General features: G+C 40.9%; 2 protein-coding genes across 3 annotated transcripts in view; one reads left to right on the forward strand and one right to left on the reverse strand.

Annotated features, from left to right (window-relative positions):
• Positions 1 to 2529: 2529 nt before the first annotated feature.
• MRPS17 (mitochondrial ribosomal protein S17) lies at positions 2530 to 6147 on the reverse strand. Of its 2 annotated transcripts, none has more exons than XM_034670065.1 (3): positions 5995 to 6147; positions 5328 to 5467; positions 2530 to 3507 (listed from the first exon to the last, which is right to left on the reverse strand). In XM_034670065.1, exons 2-3 carry the CDS (start codon positions 5448 to 5450, stop codon positions 3238 to 3240), a joined length of 393 nt encoding a protein of 130 aa, XP_034525956.1. In that variant the 5' UTR covers positions 5451 to 5467; positions 5995 to 6147; the 3' UTR covers positions 2530 to 3237. The 2 variants fall into 2 exon arrangements, with proteins under 2 accessions (XP_034525956.1, XP_034525957.1); XM_034670066.1 differs by lacking the exon at positions 5995 to 6147 and adding an exon at positions 5719 to 5963.
• A 117-nt stretch (positions 6148 to 6264) lies between these two features.
• SEPTIN14 (septin 14) overlaps positions 6265 to 21466 on the forward strand; it is a 135469-nt gene continuing 120267 nt past the window's right edge. Inside the window, exons 1-2 of the mRNA XM_019806489.2 lie at positions 6265 to 6512; positions 6869 to 6958. The gene's annotated coding sequence lies outside the window, so the exon portion shown is untranslated. The remainder of the gene's footprint in view (positions 6513 to 6868; positions 6959 to 21466) is intronic.

Raw genomic sequence — 21466 nt, forward strand, 5'->3', positions numbered from 1 at the left:
CGGGCGCAGCCGCCAGGGGGAGCAAGGCGCACGGTGCCGGCGCGGGGAGCCCCGCCGCTGTGAGGAAGGAGCGCCAAGCCCAAGAGGGCTGCGCTAGGAGACGAAAATCCCCTGCGGAAGGAGCTTGGCGTCCTGAACTGGGTGCGCAAGGGGAACCTGGACAAAGCTTTAATGTGCGAGGACAGATCCACAGAAAAAGAGTAACACTGTGTTAAATCCAGGCTTCTCCCCCAATACCTTTCGTACCATGTAAATTTATTATCTTTTCAAACCAAAAACAGACCCAAAACAACGCTTTAATAAAAACTTTCTGGATGAAAACATTGTAAAGTTATCGCGTAGTCTCGGGACTACGTTGTTCCTGTTCAACACCGGCGGGCGCCGATCGCGTCTCCACTGTCAAGCCGCCCCAGTCTAGTGGGGCAGGATGTGAAATGATGATTGGCTGAGTGTGAAAAGTGTTGAAATGAAGAGATTCACGAGACGGGAAGGGGGCACAGACGGGAGACCAAGTAACTGGCGGTGGCTGGGAAGCAGAGGCTAGAGCCCGAGTTAGTTGCTGGCACAACAGCGCAGTACCAAGGGAAGAGGAGTTGACCAGTGGAAGGGAGGACCCCCTGGGCAAGGAAACAAAGGCGTGGGTCAGGATGGCAACTGTTGAGGGAAAATGTATCCTGAGTGAAATAAAAGGGCCACAAGTGTAACCTTGAAAACCGCAACCAAGACGGGGTGGGCAGAAAGGGAGCGAGACAGTGAGAGAAGGGGGAGGAACAGCGAAGGGTAGAGGCCCCAGCCAGCAAGGGGAACATTTGAAGGACAATGCAAGAGTCTGCATTTTCCTACAAGAAGAAAATGCCCTCAGGACTGGGTAGCTGGGAGGTCTCTGTTACCCAGGCGGGTCTCTGCGTAAGAGGGTGGGGGCAGGAACTGGGCTTCTTGGAGGCATTGGAGCTTAGGGGGGGGAATTTTCTGATTGAAGGAATATTTGAACATGTTAATATGTCAAGGAGCCACCAGGGAGGACAAAAAGGGGTCCTATGGATGGAGGAGTGGCAACAAGGATTTGCTCCAGACGGGACACTTGTCACTTGGAGGCCAGTGGAAAGACCAAGGGACACAGGACAGGAGGCCGGAGGCTGTGTGACTGAGAAGGTTCCTGATCTCAACAGGCTTCTGTTTAATGAGCCTGCAAGAAACTGGATAGACCCAAAAGGAAGGCTGAAGTGAGCTTTCCCAGGGCAGAAAGGACATGGCACAATCCTCCACTGCAGGAGGCAAGCCTCTTCAAGCTAGTGGTGTCCCTGTGCCCTTGTGACTTTCTCACATATTCTCCCAACTTCTCAGCTATTTTTCAAGCGACAAATGCTTTCAAATGTATTCTCCTGAGCTACAAACTTGCTAAATATTTCTTGAGTTGACCTTGCTTTTGTGCTATTTAGTACTAGGCCGCTTGTTCTGCATTTTTTTTTTTCTCCACTATCATCTTGCTCCGGAGTTCCATTAACCCAATGCTTTTTACTGGGCGAGGTACTCTTTATTTCACAGGTGTATAGCTTAAGTTACTCAGTGCCATAGAAGAAATATTGGGCATATTCCTGGAGCATAATTTCTACACCAAGATTATTAGGAAAATATCTTAAGATAAACAAGAATACATGTAAACATTTTAAATAGTTGAGGTTTTTGAGATGGCTTGTACAGGTGTCCTGTTTCTACCAGGATAACAGTTCCATTCCATATAGCTTCACAAGTGGGAGACCTAGACACCCTTTTGCTTGTTGGAACATCATCTATCCAATCTCTTTTACTCTTTTCTTATCCAGCGTAGTTTAGGACTTAGGACTAGTTTTTGAATAAGTCTGTCTCCTTCCTCTAATCTTTCCCCTTCCAGTCCCATTCTCTACTGATGCTATTATTTTTATAGGAGTGTGAATCTATTTATATCATTCTCTTTAAAAATGTCAGATAACCCACAACCACTTAAGTGTAATTTCCGCCTATTTTTCTTTTCTTTCTTTTTTTTTTTTTAAGAGACAGAAGTTTAAGAAAAGATACAGGAAAAGCTTTCAGGAGTGAGAGGAGTCCCGGCAGGGCTGCCCTCCACCTATTTCTTTACCTAAGCTCCACTCCTGTACAATCGTCCCAGCAGTCCTCATCCACTTACAGAACCCCTTGGTTATGCTCCCTTCTCTCATACTTTCAGGATTTTACACTCGTCCCTCTGCCTGGAATGCCCTTTCCACAATCCTCATTTCCTAGCCTGGAGACTCTTCCTTTAAGATTCAGTTCTAGCACTATCTAGTCTCTTCCAGGAAAATTATCCTAACTTCATCCCCACCCATGTACTTCTGTTTGCTATGAAGGAAGCTGTGCATACTTCACTTACTAGATAATGAGCCTTGAGTAGGTGGGCAGTGCTTGTGGTTACTACTGAAACCCTGTGCTTGTACAATACACATATTAGTTGAGGTTGAAATATGCTCCAGGTCTCTTTCTAGGAGACAGGGAACTGAAATATATAACTCAATGTTTCTTCAGGTCAAAATCTAGGTTCATCGTTTATTAAAAAGCAGCAACAAAACTGAAACTCTCCAACACAATTGCACAGTGTGAGAAGTTCTAAAGCTTCATCAATGTATCAGATTTTATGAACTCAGACCTATTTAATCTACACTAGAATACAGGATAAAAGAAGAGTGACACAATCTTCAAGTTTTATTTTCTATGTGTCAACATTCAGAATACAGACTTTAATGTGATAAAGTCTGACCCCAATGAGACTGTTGATTATTTCCATTTGTAACTGGTTAAATCAGAGAAAAAAGTTTAAGTTAACTTTGAATATATGCCACCAAAAATAAATAATCACTTAATGAGGTCTTATCTGTTTTATATCAAAAGATTTTTCCTCCCCAAATAAAGATTCTAAGATAAATTCAAGATTCCTTTGAATGAAAAAAATATATACCTTCCAAAACAGTGAGCTTACAAAACAATACAGGGGATTGCTAGGCACACTTACTGTAATAGGAACGTATGTCCAATGAAAGGAAATTTAAAACATGACCTTAAACTTTTATGAAAAATTTTAACAAGGCCTTTACTTCATTTACTTTTAGCTATTCCATAAATACCAGAAGAGAAATAGGACAGTTTGTAATGAAGCTTGGAAAAATTTCTTTTTCCATAAAGCAAATTTATAAATCTTTCCCTTTGGCTCCTTCTCCCAATCCTCCTTCACTGTGCTGAAGAGCTATTGAGTTCTTCCAGATTTTTGGTTAGGCAGGTGGTTTCCAAGCTGACTGGGCTTTCCAGGTAGGTAGTGCCTGCACAGGGTTTTCCGGTCACTGGATCTATGACTTGTCCAACTTTGAAAATGATCTCGGCCAGTTCATGTTTCACACGCTTTGTTCGTGCAACAGGCAGAGCTTTGAGAAGCACAATATCCCCAACTGTGCACTGCTGAAGAGCATCGTGAGCAAAGTAGGTTTTTCGCTTATTAAAATACTGTGGAAAGGAGGAGGAACAAATCAGTAGTTCCCATCTGTGATCTGATAGCACAGTACAGAATATGAAAAAGTAACGCACAGAAAACAAGCAAGGACTTGGGGAAAAAAGATAGTACACACTTAAGGAGGCTTCTAATACAAAAATTAGCTGCTTAATTTCTGGAAAACAGCTAAATTCTAGAGTGGATCATGTCCCTGAGCTTTCCAGCCCATTACCTGCAGCATCCTTGTCTATCAACCATCATCCTTCTTTACCCTTATTTAAACTCTTCCTTCCTAGTGGAGCCTTCTCTCCAGCCTATAAACATGCTACTTTCGCTACTAGCTGTGTGATTTGGGACAAGTCACTTAATCATTCCAAGCTCAGTTTTTTTTTCCCCCAACATAAAATGAGGCTCCAATATCTGCATCTCTAAAGTTATCCAGAGAATCAAATGTTCTAATATACATAAAACACTTAGCACCATGTGTGGCTCAAAGTACTGCAAACAAGCCACAGATGGTCATAAACAACCTTACTACATAAGGTATTCTCATTCTACATATAAGAAAACAGGCTCTGGAGTAGGGTAATGGGCACAGCTAGTAAACAACAGTCAATATTCAAGATAATGTCTTCTGACTCTCAGGCCAATGATCATGCTGTCACTCTTCAGCTTGCTCCTGTGTTTTTGCTGTTGTTGTTGTTAATAAAAGACCACTTTATTTTGCTCCCTAACCCACCTGCTGCCCCCTTCCCTCAACTCTGTCACCTCTGGGGGCATCTGGCTGGCTTAGTCAGTTAAGTGTCTGTTTTCGGCTCAGGTCCTGATCCCAGAGTCCTGGGATTGAACCAGCAACTGGCCTCCTGCTCAGTGGGGAGTCTGCTTCTCCCTCTGCCCCTCCCCCTACTTGGGCGCGCGCGCGCGCGCGCGCGCGCTCTCTCTCTCTCTCTCAAATAAACAAAAAAACAAAAAACCCTGTCACCTCTGCTCCTGTGTTTTTCATCCTAGATAGCAAAGAGCATTTCTACCTACCTGTGTGCCTAACCTTGAATGCACAGCCAGCCTTGACACTTTCCTCTTCCTTCCTTGCACATCTAACAAATCAAGGACTCTGTCTTTTCTTTCTGAAATCTACTTTCCCACTCCATTCCCATTGCTCCAAAGACTGTTCAGGTCCTTATATCCAGTTCTAGACTTTTGCAATAGCCTTCTTACCCACTTCCTTACCTCCAGTCCTCACCCTATGTCTCCAAGTCTGCCTTCCTTTGCTTATAGGATGAAATCCAAAAATACTACATCCAAGACCTCTCTCAGTCCAGCTCCCAGTGTTCTTGCATTCACTCAACAACAGTCAGTGCCAACTTAGGGTCAAGCTCTGGGCCCGACCTTGCCAAACCACTTGTTCCTGCACAATGTCACACCCTTTAATGGCTAAAAGAACTTCAACAAAGCACTCATCATGGCCTGAATGACTCCCCCAAACCTGGTCCTTTGGATAAAAGCCTTTCTGAGATTCAGCCCAAATGTCTCTTAGTTGAAGGATGCTCTCCTTCAGCCATGTGGGAAGAAACAGGTGTCCTGCTCTCTGCTCCCAGTACTTTGCACAGAGAATTACTATAGCAGTTATCAGACTGAGTTGAAATTAACTCGACGTGTCCCCAGAATTTGAGAATGATCCATGATCAATTCACTTTGTTATACCCTTAGATCAGCACAGTGTGTGGTTCGCAGCAGATGCTCAGTGCATCTGTACTGACAGGGAATTGTTTCTCTGCTCAGAACCCATAACATGCTGTGATTTATCATTGCCATCTGAAAAAGGGATATCTCTCACCTTTAATAAATAGGGATCCAAAACAAGCCTGGTCACTCTCACTTTAGCTGTTTTTTGCATTGCTGTTCCAATCACCTTCCCCACGACCCATTTGGCGTGGACGGATGAACGAACTATTGACATTATGCGGCTTTGGTCACCTGAAAAACAAATTTCAAAGTTTAATATGCTGGTCGTTATGACTCACCAAATGAATTTTGTTACTAGAACTGCTGAAGCTCAGAAACCGCTTTTGTTGGCCTTCTGGAATCACCACTTTGGAGATGCTTACACGTTTCACTATTTCTTTTAACCCAACCTTTCGCCTTCATACTGCTTACAAAGCTGTCATTTCAATCTAAGCCTCAATTCCCCCCTGTGCAAAACGGGAATAAGAACAGGGTCTACTCACAGGAGCCCTTTGAGGGTTTAACCTAGAAGACGCTCAATAGCGCTAAAAAAGGTGGGTCTTTACTGGCATCCCTTATTTCTTTCCTGCCGCTGGGCGTGCCTATCCCCAAAGGCTCAAGTCCCGCTACTCAAGGCCTAGGCGGAACGGCAGGGGCGTCCTCTCCAACTTGGGGCTGCTTTCTTGATCGGTTAATGCTGAGTCCATCCGGCCAGGCCTGGGGTAGGTTGGGGTGATTGACCCTCCCGCCCCGCACTACTCCGGGGACAGGGCACTCGCCTCGCCTCCAGGCTCTCAGGGGGCGGCGTCTCGCTCCTCCGAATTCGACCCCTGCAACCGCACGGCGTCACAGACCTCACCTCTCGGCTCTATCTTCCCGGCGCGTGTTGTACGGAGGGCCGGCCCGAGCGTCGGCCGGAGCGGGATGACGTCACGCCCTCGCCTGTCGCTGCGCACGGGACGGTTCCTCTCATTGGCCGCGTGTCCTTCCAGCCAGGGGCGGGCGAAAAGGCACGACTCCGCCCACTTCCCCTTAAAGGGAACCGCTGACCGTGGGTAAATGGGAAACCTGTACCTGTCTTTTCTCCACGCGCGGGGCCACTGGAGCGTAGAGGATTCCGGCCTTTCATTTAACTATTCCATTCGGTTTCCTCTTTTTCCGCTGAGCTCCCAGGCTTGGACAAGGCCTTCCAAATCAGAGGAACCTCATTCATTCATCAAACACCGAAACACCGGACACTGCAGAATGATAAGACTTAAGCATTCTACCCTCACAGCGGCTTTAAAGATAAAGTTCTGTAGGTTTTTGTGCCCAATTTGATTTTAGGTGTTATTTCTCAATATCTATGAGACGGAGAGAAGTCCAGCGGTTGGCACATAAATATGTGTGACAGTTATGAAGAGGTTAGATGGGCCATGAGCAGGCTGCTTGATGGCGCCTTCTCAGATAGAGGGAGGACTGGGGATGTATTAGGAAATTAAGAGAAACAAAACAATAGGCTAGTGGCACAGACAATTTGAGGGCCAAAAAATGGGTATGGTACATTGTCTTTAACTACCGAAACATCTTAGCGACTGGTGAGGGAAGACTGGGAAAATAAGAATTCTCCCATACATTAGTCTGTCCAACACTCATTTCTTTCTTACCAAACAGGTATGAACACTTCTTAGACTCTGCGCTAGGCAAAAAGATGAATCAAAGGAGACTCCCACTCTCAAAAAGCCCACAGTCTAGTAGGCACAGGTGAGTAAAGAAAAAAGTGTAAAACAACTGTAGGTAATGGGAACCTTGAAAAAGGAATGCATAATTTTGCGAAGAGAGGAGACTTGATCAATACATAGCCCTTGACCAGGGGCTATATAGCTTGAGAGGAGAGGGACGTGGGATGTGGGAAGGGCACATGAGGCAGAAAAGAGAGCATGTGCAGGGGTGCCGGGGTGTGAGAGACTGTCTGACGAGCAGGAAGCTGATACTGCCATGGATATGCGGTCAGGAAAAGAATGGCAGGGATCGAGGTTGGTTAGAGATAGGCCTCTACCTGGGAAGCATTTCTTGTTAAGGGCCTGGCCTCACTTTTTGTTCTAAATGATGAGAACTCTTTGAGAGATATGAGTAGTTTGCTAGCCTTCAACATCATTGTGGTAGGAGTGTGGAAGTGAGAACAGAGGTTGGAGAGCTTGGAGGCAAGATGCTTTGTCAGGGGATGGTGAAAACCTACATTGGAGCAGTGGGAATGGAAGAAAGAAATTGGGTTGGAGAAGTGATTGGGAAATTGGCCATGTGAGGCAAGGGGACAGAGAGGAGGTTAGAGTGTGTGTAAGTATGGCATAAACAAGAGAAATTTATTTTCTCACAGTTCTGGAGGCTAGAAGTCTGAGATCAAGGAAGTGTCAAGATCAGTTTCTTGCTACGTCCTCAAATGGCCTTTCCTCTGTCTGTGTGTGTGCACAGGGAGAGAGAGCACAGGCAGACTGGCATCTTCTTTTTCTTTTCCAAGAACACTAATCTCATTGGATTAGGCCCCACCCTTATGACCTCATTTATTTATTTTATTTTATTTTAATTAAATTTTTAAAAAGATTCTATTTTTTTATTTGACAGAGTGAGAGAGAGCACACAAGCTAGGGGACTGGCAGAGGGAGAGGGAGAGGCAGGATCCCCACTGAGCAGGGGCGCCGATGTGGGGGTCGATCCTAGGACCCCGGGGTCATGACCTGGACTGAAGGAAGACGCGTAACCAACTGAGACACCCAGGTACCCCTGACCTCATTTAATCTTAAATACCTTCTAAAGGTCATGTCTTCAAATACCATCACATTGTGGGTTAGGGCTTCAACATACATAGGAATTTTTTTGGGGGGCGGACACAATTCGGTCCATAACAATAAAATCAAAGAAGCAAAGTGAAAGCTTTGTGATCTTAAATTCAATTTGGGAATACAGTATGAACTCATGATTTATTTTTCTCAAAGTTTTTCCAAGAAAGCCTACAAACCCAGTATCAATCAGTTCCAAGCATCCAGATTGTGGTATTTATATACCATTTTTCTCTGAAAGGAACAAAGGATCCTTGAAAAATCACTGACTTCAGGTCTGGAGCAGGAAATATGTAAGTTAAACTTGGGACATCTTGTGTCAGTAATCAAGAGAGCTATTAAAGATGAATGGGGTCAGGTCAAAAGCCAACCTGAAGGAGTTCCCACTGAACTAAGATGAAATTATGTGAGGCTAAAGAGAATTATGGCTGCAATGTATTGAAAACCATAAAATATATAAAAATCCATGAGTTCATTAAGGTACTTTAAAGTAAAGCCTCTGGGGACGCCCGGGTGGCTCAGTCGGTAGGGCTTCTGCCTTCAGCTCTGGTCATGATCTCAAAGTCCTGGGATCGAGTCCCACGTTGGGCTCCTTGCTTAGCGGGGAGCCTGCTTCTCCCTCTCCCTCTGCCAACTGCATCCCCTGCTGGTGCTTTCTCTCTCTCTCTGTCAAATAAATAAATAAAATCTTAAAAAAAAGTAAAGCCTCTGGTTGCTTTTGGGGAGTCTTAGGGCACCAAGTCAATAATTTGAAAAATAAAAGAAATCAATATATCATGAAGTATGATACAAAATGCATTTCAGAATGACCAAACAATTGATGCATAAGGAATGACAGAATTAGGAAACATTTTATTTTGCAAACACTAATGAAATGGTGAATAAAATCAACAATGGTTAACAAAATCATTGAAAGATTGATGGGAACTTTATAATAAAAAGCAGAGTAATACCACCTGAGTCACCAATTAATCTTACCACCAGTTAAAGTGAGTCAACTGGACATTATATATCTTTTGATGTGAAAGAAAAGAAAGTATATAGCACTGACTATAAAATATTAATGTATAAAAGTAATCTGATCAATTTTCTAAATCTAACCACCATTTTACAGTGAATACAAGAGATAAAGGAACAAGTTAACACCAGGAGCAGGTAAACTTTGAAATAAAGAACTCAGTAGATGGGTTTTAGGCAGATTAGATAGTGCTGAAGAGAGACTCAGCAAACTGCAAGGTAAACCAGAAGAAATTAAACAGAATGTAGCAGAGAGGAAAATGTGGAGAGTAGATCGAGATGTTCTCACATTTGTCTATTACGAGTTCCAAAAGGAGAGAATCAAGAAAAGAGAAAGGCTTATTTCTTAACTAAAACAATGGAAGTCAGTGGCCACATTAGGCAGCATGGTGGTACGCCTGCTCATTCAAACGACCTCCCTGCTTCTTCCCAGGGAATAAGGGACAGGAGGGGAAGGATAGATAAGGGCCAACTGATCAGTCTCAAAGAAACCCCAAAAATGTGGAGGTGTGGGGAGCCAGAAATAAGGGAACAAACCAGACCACCCTGTGCTAGGCACGTGGGGTGGGTGTCTTTTTTTATGATCACTTATGACCAACAAAGAATAACGAGAGCGTAGGGGGAGGTGGGCCACTGAAGGTGTTATCACTAGTCCTTGCTCAATGGTGATGTCAACAGAGATGTTAAAAGGATTTAAGGTCCCTGGTTAGCTTTCTATAAAACACCAACCCTAAAGGCCCTCTTTGGCAGCCCTGTTGGGACCCCTCTCACTGTTGAGAGCCTTTTCTGTATCTTCACCTTACAAACTTCTTTCGCTTTACTCACTCTCCTTTGTCCACGAGATTCATTCTTGACTCTGTGAGATAAGAACCTAGCTCTCCCGCGTCATTTTGGTGCCAAAACCCGGGATCACTTCCACCGAAGGGTGAGTAAAAGCAGACTCTTTTCTTTCCTGGGAGATGTCTCTCCCTGAGATGACCTCTTCTCATAAACAGCAAAACTGGGCATCTGTTGGCCAGTTAAAGGTGAATAGTGCGGCCGCCAGTCTTAAGTCTCAGGTGACAGGCTTCTGGACAAAGGCTTGGTTAATCCACCTTCCTCGAAGGTTATGTTGGCCTAACCCTACAGCGTTCTGCTTCCTGTTCGTTGGCTTGTCTTAAATGGCTTTTTCCCACATCAGGGACTTTGCCTAGAGCAGGGCCCTTTCAATGTCCAGTGATAATATGCCCTTTTAATCAGGGATTCATTTCAGGAAGAGTGTGGCCTGTGTAGATACAAGGTTTTTTTCATTTAAAGATGCCTTTTGTGAGAACTTAGGTCAGGAAGAGAATCTTTGCTTCATTTTGCTTCTCATTTTGTTTTTCTGCTAACTACAGTTTAGGTTTAATTAGGGCCAGGGATCAAAACACAAGTTATTGGCAAGCAAGATTAGAGCTATCTCTTTATATGTTAAGTTGGAGGGAGCCGAATATTTCCTGGGCATTTACTCCCCCGGGAATACTTTGGGGATTAAGGAGGGAATTACAAACCCCATTTCCTCGATTGGTTGCATTAGCGGCTGGGACTTTAATGGGTCATGTAATTGAGGTTTTCTTGTTCTAACAACAGAAATACGAAATTATGATGATGCTAAGTCTTGGGGTCTGTACCCCTCAACAGGGCCATGCTTGCAGATGGGAACTTCAGGTATACAGACAGAAAAAGCGCCCAGGGGTAAGGTGAGGGAGTGTAATTGAACCAAAGCTGAAGCTTTGTTAACCTTGATAAACCGTTATGTTTGGGCCAAATTTTGGGGGGGGAGGGGGGAATCCAGAGAAGAAAAGGAGGATCAGGTGACAGATGGGTCAGAGTAGCTATTCCCACTGGCTTGAGCCCTCCTCAACCCAAGATGCTATGGGGCGCCTGGGTGGCTCAGTTGTTAAGTGTCTGCCTTTGGCTCAGGGCGTGATCCCAGTGTTCTGGGATCGAGCCCCGCATCGGGCTCCCTGCTCTGCTGGGAGCCTGCTTCTTCTCTGTCAAATAAATAAATAAAATCTTAAAAAAAAAAAAAAAGATGTTAGGCCACAATTTCACCTTGGATAGGAAACCATGGGACGCCTTGGTTCACAGGGGAGAGCTGGTATGTAGGGATGCCTTCACAGTCACTCTCTATTACAGGTACGGGGTAACTCCTACCAGGATCTTGAGATGGGAAACCATTCTCTACGGGGACTCCTGGATTGGGTACTGCAAAACTGGGTAATTTCCCCTTGTGAAACTTTTCTAGTGTTTTCCATGGGTTAAACAGCAGGTTCTTCAAGGCAAGGTAAAAAAAGACGTGACCTTCGTGGCAAGGGATGGTCTTTTCGGTTCCCAAGGACTCTCCCTTGGGGTGCCTTTTAACCCACTGGAAACAATTTGGATTGCAAATTTAGGGAAGGATTGAGCTCCTGCAACACTCACTGCATGGCCACAGTGGGATCAGGTCTCTCCTGTAGGAAACAGGGAGAATAGATGGGTACCCTAGGTCCATCCAGGCTTTCAGGGCCCTAAATCAGGACCGAGACCTAAGGCCCTCTTGCAGAACATGTTTGGTGGTAACCAGACCAGTAAACTCCCTGACATACTGGGTGATTGTCCAAATAGGCCTCCTCCAAATAAAACCAGGTTGCTGGAAGAAACATAGGCCATCCCTAGCAAGGCAGGGGGGAATGCTGACTCTTACTCTCACTGTTCCTCCTAATAGATGTGGGGGCTTCTCCCTCATTTCCCGGGTTAATGGCTATAATGGGAGCCAACTGGGGTTGCTTTGGCCAGGAATTCAGTACTACGTTAAATAATAGCGGTGAGAGTGGACATCTCTGTCTTGTTCCTGACTGTAGAGGAAGAGCTCTCAGTTTTTCCCCATTGAGGATGATATTAGCTGTGGGTTTTTCATATATGGCCTTTATTATGTGGAGGTATGTTCCCTCTAAACCTACTTCGTTGAGGGTTTTCATCATAAATGGATGTTGTACTTTGTGAAATGCCTTTTCTGCATCTATTGAGAGGATCATATGGTTCTTATCCTTTCTTTTATTATGTGATGTATCATGTTGATTGATTTGTGAATAATTGAACCACCCTTGTAGCCCAGGAATAAGTCCCACTTGATCATGGTGAATGATTTTTTGAATGTATTCTTGGATTTGATTTGCTAGTATTTTGTTGAGAATTTTTTTTCTCCATGGTCATCTGGCTTATTGGCCTGCAGTTCTCTTTTTTAATAATGTCTTTATTTGGTTTTGTTATCAGGGTAATCATGGCCTCGCAGGATGAATTTGGAAGTTTTGCTTTCTTCTTTTTTTTTTTGGAATAGTTGGAGAAGAATAGGTATTAACTCTTCAAGTGCGTGGTAGAATTCACGCATGAAGCCATCTGGCTCTGGACTTTTCTTGGGAGTTTCTGATTACTGATTCAATTTCTTTACTCGCTACCAGTCTGTTCCAATTTTCTATTTCTTCCTGTTTCAATTTTGGTAGTTTGTATGTTTCTAGGAATTTATCCATTTCTTCCAGGTTGTCCAATTTGTTGGCATATTGTTTTTCATAATATTCTCTGATAATTGTTTGTGTATCTGTGGTGTTGGTTGTTATTTCTCCTCTCTCGTTTGTGATTTTATTTTTTTGGGTCCTTTCTCTTTTCTTTTTGATAAGTCTGGCTAGAGGTTTATTAATTTTACTATTTTTCCCCCCAGAGAGCCAGCTTGTGGCTTCACTGATCTGTTCTATTGATTTTTTGGTTTCTATAACATTTATTTCTGCTCTAATTTTTATTATTTCCTTCCTTCTGCTGGCTTTAGGCTTCCTTCATTCCATGTGTAGGTGTAGATTTGTTTTATCCATGAAAGGAGATGAGTCAGGATCTTTCTATGCTGCCATCTTGAACCCTCTCCTTCCTGTTTTCCTTTGCCCATTAAGAAATTTGAGTTATTTGTTATTTTTCTATTGACTTGTAGGAAATTCTTATATATTTTGGATATTAACCAGTTATTGGATAAGGATATTGGAATGTTCAAATCTATTTCTGGGTCATGTAGTAACTCCATGTTTATCATTTTGAAGAACTGCCAGACTCTTCCAAAGTAGCTGCACCATTTTACATTTCCAACAGCCTGAAGGTTTCAGTTTCTCCCACTGTCCTCCCCAACACTTGTTATTATTTTGATTGTAGCCATACAAGAGGTTTTGCAGTGGTATCTCATTGTGCTTTTGATTTGCATTTCCTCAGTGGTTAATGATGTCGAGTATCTTTTCATGTGTTTATTAGACATTTTTATATCTTCTTTGGAGAAGTGTCCATTCAGATTTTTTTTGCCCATTTTTAATTAGGTTGTCTTGTAAAAAATATCTTATTTATTTGAGAGACAGAGATAGCAAGAGAGAGCATGGGCAGGGGGAAGGGGCAGAGGGAGAGGGAGAGGCAGACTCCCCCCCCGACCACGACCAACAGGGAGCCTGATACAGGGCTCGATCCCAGGACTCTGGGATCATGGCCTGTGCCAAAGGCAGACACTTAACTAACTGAGCCACCCAGGTGCCCTGATTAGGTTGTCTTTTTATTGCAAGTTTTCCACAATAGCCTAGTAGATCTTTACATATTCTAGATATAAGTCCTTCTTCAGATATGATTTATAGATTTTTTTTTCCAGTCTGTGGCTTGTCTTTCTACCTTCTTGATGATTTCCTTGGCAGCACAAAGCTCTTTACATTTTGATAAAGTCTGACTTGTCTATTTTTTCTTTTGTCACTGTGGCTGTGGTGTTGCATCTAGGAAGGCTTTGCCTAATTCAAGGTTATAAAGATTTAATACTAAATGGCTTTTCTCATTTGTTTATTTACCATTTTTTAAAAAAAGTTTTATAGCTACAGATCTTACGTTTAGTAGGTCTTTGATCCTTTTTGAATTAATTTTTGTGTATGGTGTAAGGAAGGGGCCCAACTTTATTCTTTTGTTATGTGGATTCCAACTGTTCCAGCATCATTTGTTGAAAAGACTCTTTTTTTCCTTATTGAGTTGTCTTGACACCCTTACTAAAAATTGATTGACCATCATAAATATAAGGGTTTATTTATGGACTCTCAGTTGTGTTCTATTGATCTATACGTCTAACCTATGCCAGTACCATTGTGTCTAGATGACAATAGCTTTGTAGTAATTTTTGAAATCAGTGAGTGTGATTCCTCTACCTTTGTTCTTTTTTGGGAATATTTTGTCTATTCTTGCTCTTTGCATTTCTATATGAATTTTAGGATTAGTTTGTCAATTTCTTCAAAAAAAAAAAACCAAGCTGAGATTTTATGAGATCTGTGTTAGATCTGTCTTCTTTCTTAGCCACTGTTCATTTCCTTCATTGAATGAAAACTTTCATTATCCTTTTTATTAAAATATTTTGGTTTCATGTTTCTCCTAGATGAACTATTAGACTTATATAACAAATGTGTTCATCTAACTATCTGATCCCGAATATGAGTGACACAAATGGACCCAATAAAATACCTTTCTTTCTAAGGATATTGGAATGTTCGAATCTATTTGGAAACATTTTGGTGCATGTTGGCTGATACTGTGTGTTACAAAAAAATATAAGAATAAGATACAACTGCTCTAAGGACAAACATTTCCTTTTTTTTTTTAAGAATTTTTTTTCTTCATTTAAGAGAGAGAGAGAGAGCGAGCACATAAGCAGGGAAAGAAGCAGAGGGAGAGGGAGAAGCAGACTCTCTGCTAAGCTGGGAGCCTGATGTAGGACTCGATCCCAGGACCTGGAGATCATGACCTGAGCGGAAGGCAGATACTTAACCATCTGAGCCACCCACGTGCTCCTAAGGGCAAACGTTTCCAGACAAAGGGCCTGTCTGCAGGTTCACTCCTTGCATTCCTCTTGACAGTACTCCTGCCCTATTTGTCATGGGGTGTGAGATATTATTGTGATGAGGGGATTGTAGGGGATGGAATAATATCTGACCAAAATTCATGTCTACCCAGAACCTGGGAATGTGACTTTATTTTGAAATAACGGTCTTTGCAGGTGTAATTAGTTAAGGATCTTGAGATAGTATCATACTGGATTTAGGGCAGGCCCTAAAACCAATGTCCTTAGAAAAAGAGAGGATACAGAGATACACAGAGTAAAGGGCCATGCAAAGATAGAGGCAGAGACAGGTGGTGCAGCTGTAATCCAAGGATTATTGGGAGCCAGTAGAATCTAGGAAGAGGAAAGATTTTTCCCTAATGTCTTCAGAGAGGACAGGGCCCTGCTGAAATCTGAGTTTTGTACTTTAGCCTCCAGAACTCCAAGAGAATACATTTCTGTTGCTTTAAGCTACTTAGTTTGTGGTGGCTTGTTATGTCAGTCCTGGGAAACTAATAAAGGGGTGTATGTGAAATTATGAAATACTGTGACGGTAGGAGAATCTGGTAGAATAAGCACTTTCAAATATACCATTAAGGTTAGTTTAGGGGTCAGCAGACTATAGCCTATAAGCTATATCTGGCCTACTGCGTGCTTTAAAAATTTTTTAATTCCAGTCTAATTAGTATACAGTGTTATATTAGTTTCAGGTTTATAGTATAGACTAAACAATTCTGTACATACTCAGTACTCTTAACCCCTCTCACCTATTTCACTCATCCCCCCACACACCTCCCCTCTGGCAAACACCAGTTTTTCTCTATATTTAAGATATCTACTGCATGTGTTTGAAAATAAAGTTTTACAGGAACACAGCCCTGCCTATTCGTGAGTGTATTTTCTATGGCTGCTTTGGTGCTCCAGTGGGAGAGTTGGGTAATTGCCACAGAGAACTGTATGTTCCACAAAGCCTAAAGTATTTATTATCTGGCCCTTTAGAGAAAGGGCTGCTGACATCTGGCTTACATCATCAAACTGTCTACTCACTTCATGACCACAGGCATCATGATGGTAACAAAACTTTAAAAGATGCTGTTGTATTTGGTAGAATGAAGTTGTCTATGAATGCATGATTCTCAAAATAGCAGTGACTTAAAGGAGACAGTCTGTTTCTCTCATTTACACAGTGCAAAGCTGGAATGGCAACCTTATGATCATCAGGAACTCCGGCTCCTTCTGTATTGTTGATTTTCCATCCTCAAAATACAGTTTCTACAGCATAAGCCAAGATGCAGCTAGCACATCTATATTCTAGTCAGTAGGAAAAGGGAAAGGGAAAAAGAACATCCTTGCCTTTAAGGACTTTTCTAGGAAATTAGTCATACTTCTACTTATATCTCATTTGCCAAAAGTCAGTCATGTGGCCACATGTATCCACAAGGGTGGCTGAGAAATTTATCCTGAGAGGCAAAGTGCGCAGTCAAAAATCTGTGGAAGGAAAGGAAGACAGACTTTAGGGAATGGACTAGTGATGTCTGCCTCAGCTGTGAACCAGGCTGGCTTTTGTCCTTTCTGTTACTCAAGGATCCAAGGTCACCACTATATCTCAAATAAAGTTGTAATGATATTAACATACTTAGACCTGTTGAACAAATGATCGTGTACCATAGGAATGCATCTGTGGTCTGTTTCAGGAGTCCCATTGGGAACATGGTCAAAAATGTGAATCTTCAGTGATTGCAGGGAGGCAGAATACATAGGACTTCGTAACTGATTGCATGTGAGGTGGAGGGTGAGAGAGAGAGAGAGATCTAGGGTAACTCTCAGGTGTCTGCCTTCAGCGAGTTGGTGGACCCTTGGGTGTAACTGGCATTTGAAAGGTGAGAGAATGAGGAGGCTGTTCAGTGTGATTTACTTGTAAGGTTTACTTGTAAAGTTTTTCAAGGTTTATCACCCCAGGTAATGCTCAATTTCTGTACCCTTTAGTCCAACTGAATATTTTAAACTTCATTTTACACATGGCTATGTGGGCCTCAGAGACAAATTGTTCTTGCCTTCCATGTCTGTCCTTCTGTCTTATTTGAGCTCCTTCCATGTCACTCAGCTATCTCTCATCTCTTGGCAATTTCAACATGTCTGGCCCTGATAAAATACCAAAACATTTCTATTTCTGGATTTTCTAGGTTTCATCTTATTGAGAGGGTATCATGCTCTAAATTAGAGCATTGTCATTGTGTAAAATGTAAATGTGTAGTTTTATATAATTGTGTAAAATGAAGTATCACATTACTGTGATATAGAGGAAGAGAAGGGGGGCAGTCGGGAGTGTCAGGGATCTTGTAGCTGACTGGGCAGTCACGTTATATTCAAAATGTCATTATCATGAGGTGTGTTCTTATGGGGTTTTGCTCTAACTTACAAATTCTCAGTTCAATAAAATGATCAAATTCTTCCTACGTTAGATTGGCACTTCTTTCATCACCTGATTCTTTTTTATAAAGTTTGGGTCCTTTTTAAGGTTCAGTGAATGTTGCTTTTTAAAATCAATTTTCTTAAAAAAAAAATTCAAACCCACAGAAAAATTGCAATAGTACAATGAGCAACCATAAACCCTTCATTCAAATCCATAAACATTTCACTCAAATATTCACAAATTGTTAACATTTTGCGTGCTTTCTTCTCTCTTGCTAGTATATATTATTCAGAAATACACACAATCACTTGATGTATATGTACATGTGTGTGTGATATGTATTTTTTGGAAGCCATTTGAGTTTCTTGCAGACATCATGACACGTCACCTATTAATACTCCATTTATTACGTGTCCGCATGCTCATATATCACACAGTGAAGTTGTAAAATATCACATTGATACAATATTATGAGCCCATAGCCACAATTTCTTAATCATCCCAATAATGTTCTTTATAGATTTTATAAAAATTGATCCAGGATTTAACCAAGGATCATGCATTGCATTTAGTTGTCGTGTTTCTTTACTTTAAGTCGTCTTTTTCTTTTCCTTTCATGACACTGACATTTAAAAAGAGTGTAAGTCAACTATTTTGCCAAATATCTCTCAAAATGACTTTGCTTGATAGTTCCTGATGTGTGAATTCAGGCTAATATTATTTGTAGGAATATTACATATGATGTGTCCTTCTCAGAACATTATTATCACGAGTCACATGATTTCAGTGTGTCCCATTTTTTTACTTTAAAATTTTAATTCAAGTATAGTTGATACACATTGTTACATGTTTCAGGTATACAAGACAGTGATTGAACAACTCTGTATCTTAGGGTGTGCTCACCACAAGTATAGCTACCATCTGTCACCCTCCAACACTGTTACAATACCATTGACTATTTTCCCTATGCTGTACCTTCTTTTCCTGTGACTTATTCATTCCATAACTGGAAGCCAGTACCACCCACTCCCCTTCACCCATTTTTACCCACCCTTCCACTGGCCTCCCCTCTGGCAATCACCAGTGTGTTCTCTGTATTTCTAGGTCTGATTCTGCTTTTTGGTTGCTTATTCATTTTTTTTTAGATTCCATTATAAGTGAAACCATTTTTGATATTAGCTTAATCTTTGGTTGAGGTAGTGTCTGCCAGATCTCTCCACTGTAATTTCCTTTGTAATTAATAATTAATATTAATATTTAATAATATTAATAATGAGAATTAATGATTAGTCATTGCTGGTGAGATGCTTTTGAGATTGCATGAATATACTGTTCTCCAAACATTCAGCCAACGGTTTTAGGATTCATTCACGGTTCTCAATTATTACCATGGTTGTTACGAAATAGTAATTTTTCTATTTCTGTTACATTTTTTAGTTAGCATTATTTTGTAAAAAAGAGCTTTCCCTTTTCCCCACATCAGATTTAAACATTACTTTTTAATTGAGATGTAATCCACATACAGTGAGATGCATATATAGCTTAAGTGTTCAATCAGTTTTGATGAATAAACACACACGCAACTTAGACCACTATGAAGACAGAACATTTCCATAAGTTCCCTCATTCCCCTTCTAGTCAAGCCATCTCCTCCAGAAGCAACCACTGATCTAATTTCTATCAGTATACATGAACACTGCTTATTCTAGATCTTCATATAAATGGAATCAAATGGTATCTATTTTAAGTCTAGCTTCTTTTCAGTTAGTATGTTTCTGAGATAGACTCATTTTTTTTGCATTCACACCTTTTAAAAATTTAATTTTTAAAATTTGTATGGACTAATGGATTTTTAAATGTACTGTTTTATTCCTGCCATTCATTTTGAAGTCCAAATTTTTCCAAAATTAGCTAGTGGGAGACTTGTGAAGCTGACGCCTATGTCTTTCTGACTTGCCTCCATTAGTTTTCGTGAATTTCTTACTTCCTGGCAAAAAAAAAAGTGTGATCCAGGTTTACCTGTACTTTTCATGTCTCAGTTATTGGATCAGCAAATTCTCCAAGAAGTTTCAGTGGGGAATGGTATTTAGAAACCAAGATCTAGGTGCTAGGTGAGCGCCTTGCTACAGGAATTTTTTTTTTGCTTCCAGGAGATTTGAGAGGATGTAGCTATATGTTCAAATACACATACAGAAGCCTGTGTGCACACATACAGGCACACAGCACAAACCTCTAAAAACCAGTGAGTTTCTTCTTTTCCCCCGTTCTGTGTTTGTATCTCCTTTCCCCCACAGTGAAAACCCTGGTCCCCACTCCAGCAACATCAGTGATTGACTTGCCAGCTGCTACAACACAGACTAGATACTTTTGGAATTGTAGTAATAATATCACCATTAACAACAAACTTGCTAGGTATAGCTTGAGATTGCTTTTTGAATTAATTTTTTTATCCTTAGTGCCTACAATGACAGTACTGTGTGTTAAAATTTTATTGGGATGATTTTTTTTCTGTGTGATTAGTATCAATATTCTATATAGTTAGGTTAATTTGTATTTGTATACAATTTTGTATCCAAGGATAGGGAGAAACCTATCATTTTTTATTTAATCTTCATTTTTGAATTTGCAAGTCATTAAAATGATTCGAAACTCAAAACTATTAAAAGGTGTATTCAGAGAAGTTTCATTCCTTTCCTGTCCCTTTAACCCTGTTCCTGTTCCCATAGGTGACGTATTTATTAGTTTCTGGTTAGTCCTTCTTGTATTTATTTTTTCAAAGATAATCAGATACATGTGCATTCTTTTTCTTTCTTACAAAAAGTAACATTCTATATATGCTTATTCACATTTGTTTCATTCAACATATTCTGAATCATTCACTCCAGATGAGTTTTTTTTCAGATACATAGAACTTTACCCTTTGGATGTACCATAGTTTGTTGAGCTATATTTCTTGTGTAAGCATTTAGTTTTTTCCTCTAGTATTTTAATAACTAACTTTGTGCATATGTATTTTATTATTATTAGTGGTGTATCTTCAGTGTAAACTTCTAGAATGGGTTTGCTGAGCCAAAGGATAAATGAATATTAGGTTTTGCTCTATACTGTCAAATTCCCTTCCACAGGGGTTGTGTCATTTTGCATTTCTACCAGTAATCTATAAGATAATTTTTAAAAAAGCTTTAAATAATGCTAGGCAATAAAATTCCTATACCAAAATGACAGGAGAATGAGACAGATGGTTTTGAGAAAGTTCAAGAGTCAAAAATTTCAAATCTATGCAAAAAGAAGGTCTAAAAATGCCCCATGACATAATAAGTAATAATTTGTTATGAAAGGAGACCAAAAAAAAAGTTATTTGGTCTGTGCAACTAGGTTCTATGGATGACCTAAGAATCAGCCAGTTGCTAATCTGTAAATTGCAACTTAATCTGACGGTATTAGTCTTATTTTGGGTTAGATAAGATTACTAGAACCCAAGGAAGGTATACAAATAATACCTGGCAGGAACAGCCTAAACCTAGAAACAAATGAAAAACTGAAACCCTGGGAAAGTGTTCAAATAAGGATATGAAAAAAAAATTAAATCCATGTAGGTAACATTTTAATGGTTTTGGTATAATTCATATTCTGGGTACATTTCACCTTTTTTTTTTAAAAGATTTAATTTACTTGAGATAGAGAATGAGGGAGCACGAACAGGAGGAGGGGCATGGGGGAGAAGCAGACTCCTTGATGAGTGGGGAGCCCAATGTGGGGCTCTATCCCACCACTATGGGATTATGACCTGAGCTGAAGGCAGAAATGCCCCCTTTTTTACATTTCTTAAGGTATTTAAAATATTTAATACAATCTTAAATTTTAGGCTTGTGATTTTATTGAAATGTTTAAATCTGAAATCAGTGCTTTAAAGAGTGGGGGTATCTAATTTTAGAAATTCCTAAGCTTTTGTTCATTAGTTTCACAGCTGTGAATAATTAAAGGAATACTGGCTGCTTAAAGAATGCATTTCTTCAACTAATAAATTAAACATTAATCAAAATACAAATAGTAATGGATATATTTCTCCATGCCCACAAGGCCTTTGGACATAAGAGAATCTATCAACATGGCAATCCTTCAACAATCTGAAG

This window comes from Ailuropoda melanoleuca, chromosome 10, assembly GCF_002007445.2.
Source record: "Ailuropoda melanoleuca isolate Jingjing chromosome 10, ASM200744v2, whole genome shotgun sequence".
Lineage (NCBI taxonomy): Eukaryota > Metazoa > Chordata > Mammalia > Carnivora > Ursidae > Ailuropoda > Ailuropoda melanoleuca.

Bases quoted from the DNA above. Each gene is read 5' to 3' on its own strand.
- MRPS17 (XM_034670065.1), bottom strand. From the start codon at position 5,450: ATGTCAATAGTTCGTTCATCCGTCCACGCCAAATGGGTCGTGGGGAAG. The intron at 3,508-5,327 runs GTGAGAGATATC...TCCTTTCCACAG, and splicing joins TGGATCCCTATTTATTAAAG to TATTTTAATAAGCGAAAAAC.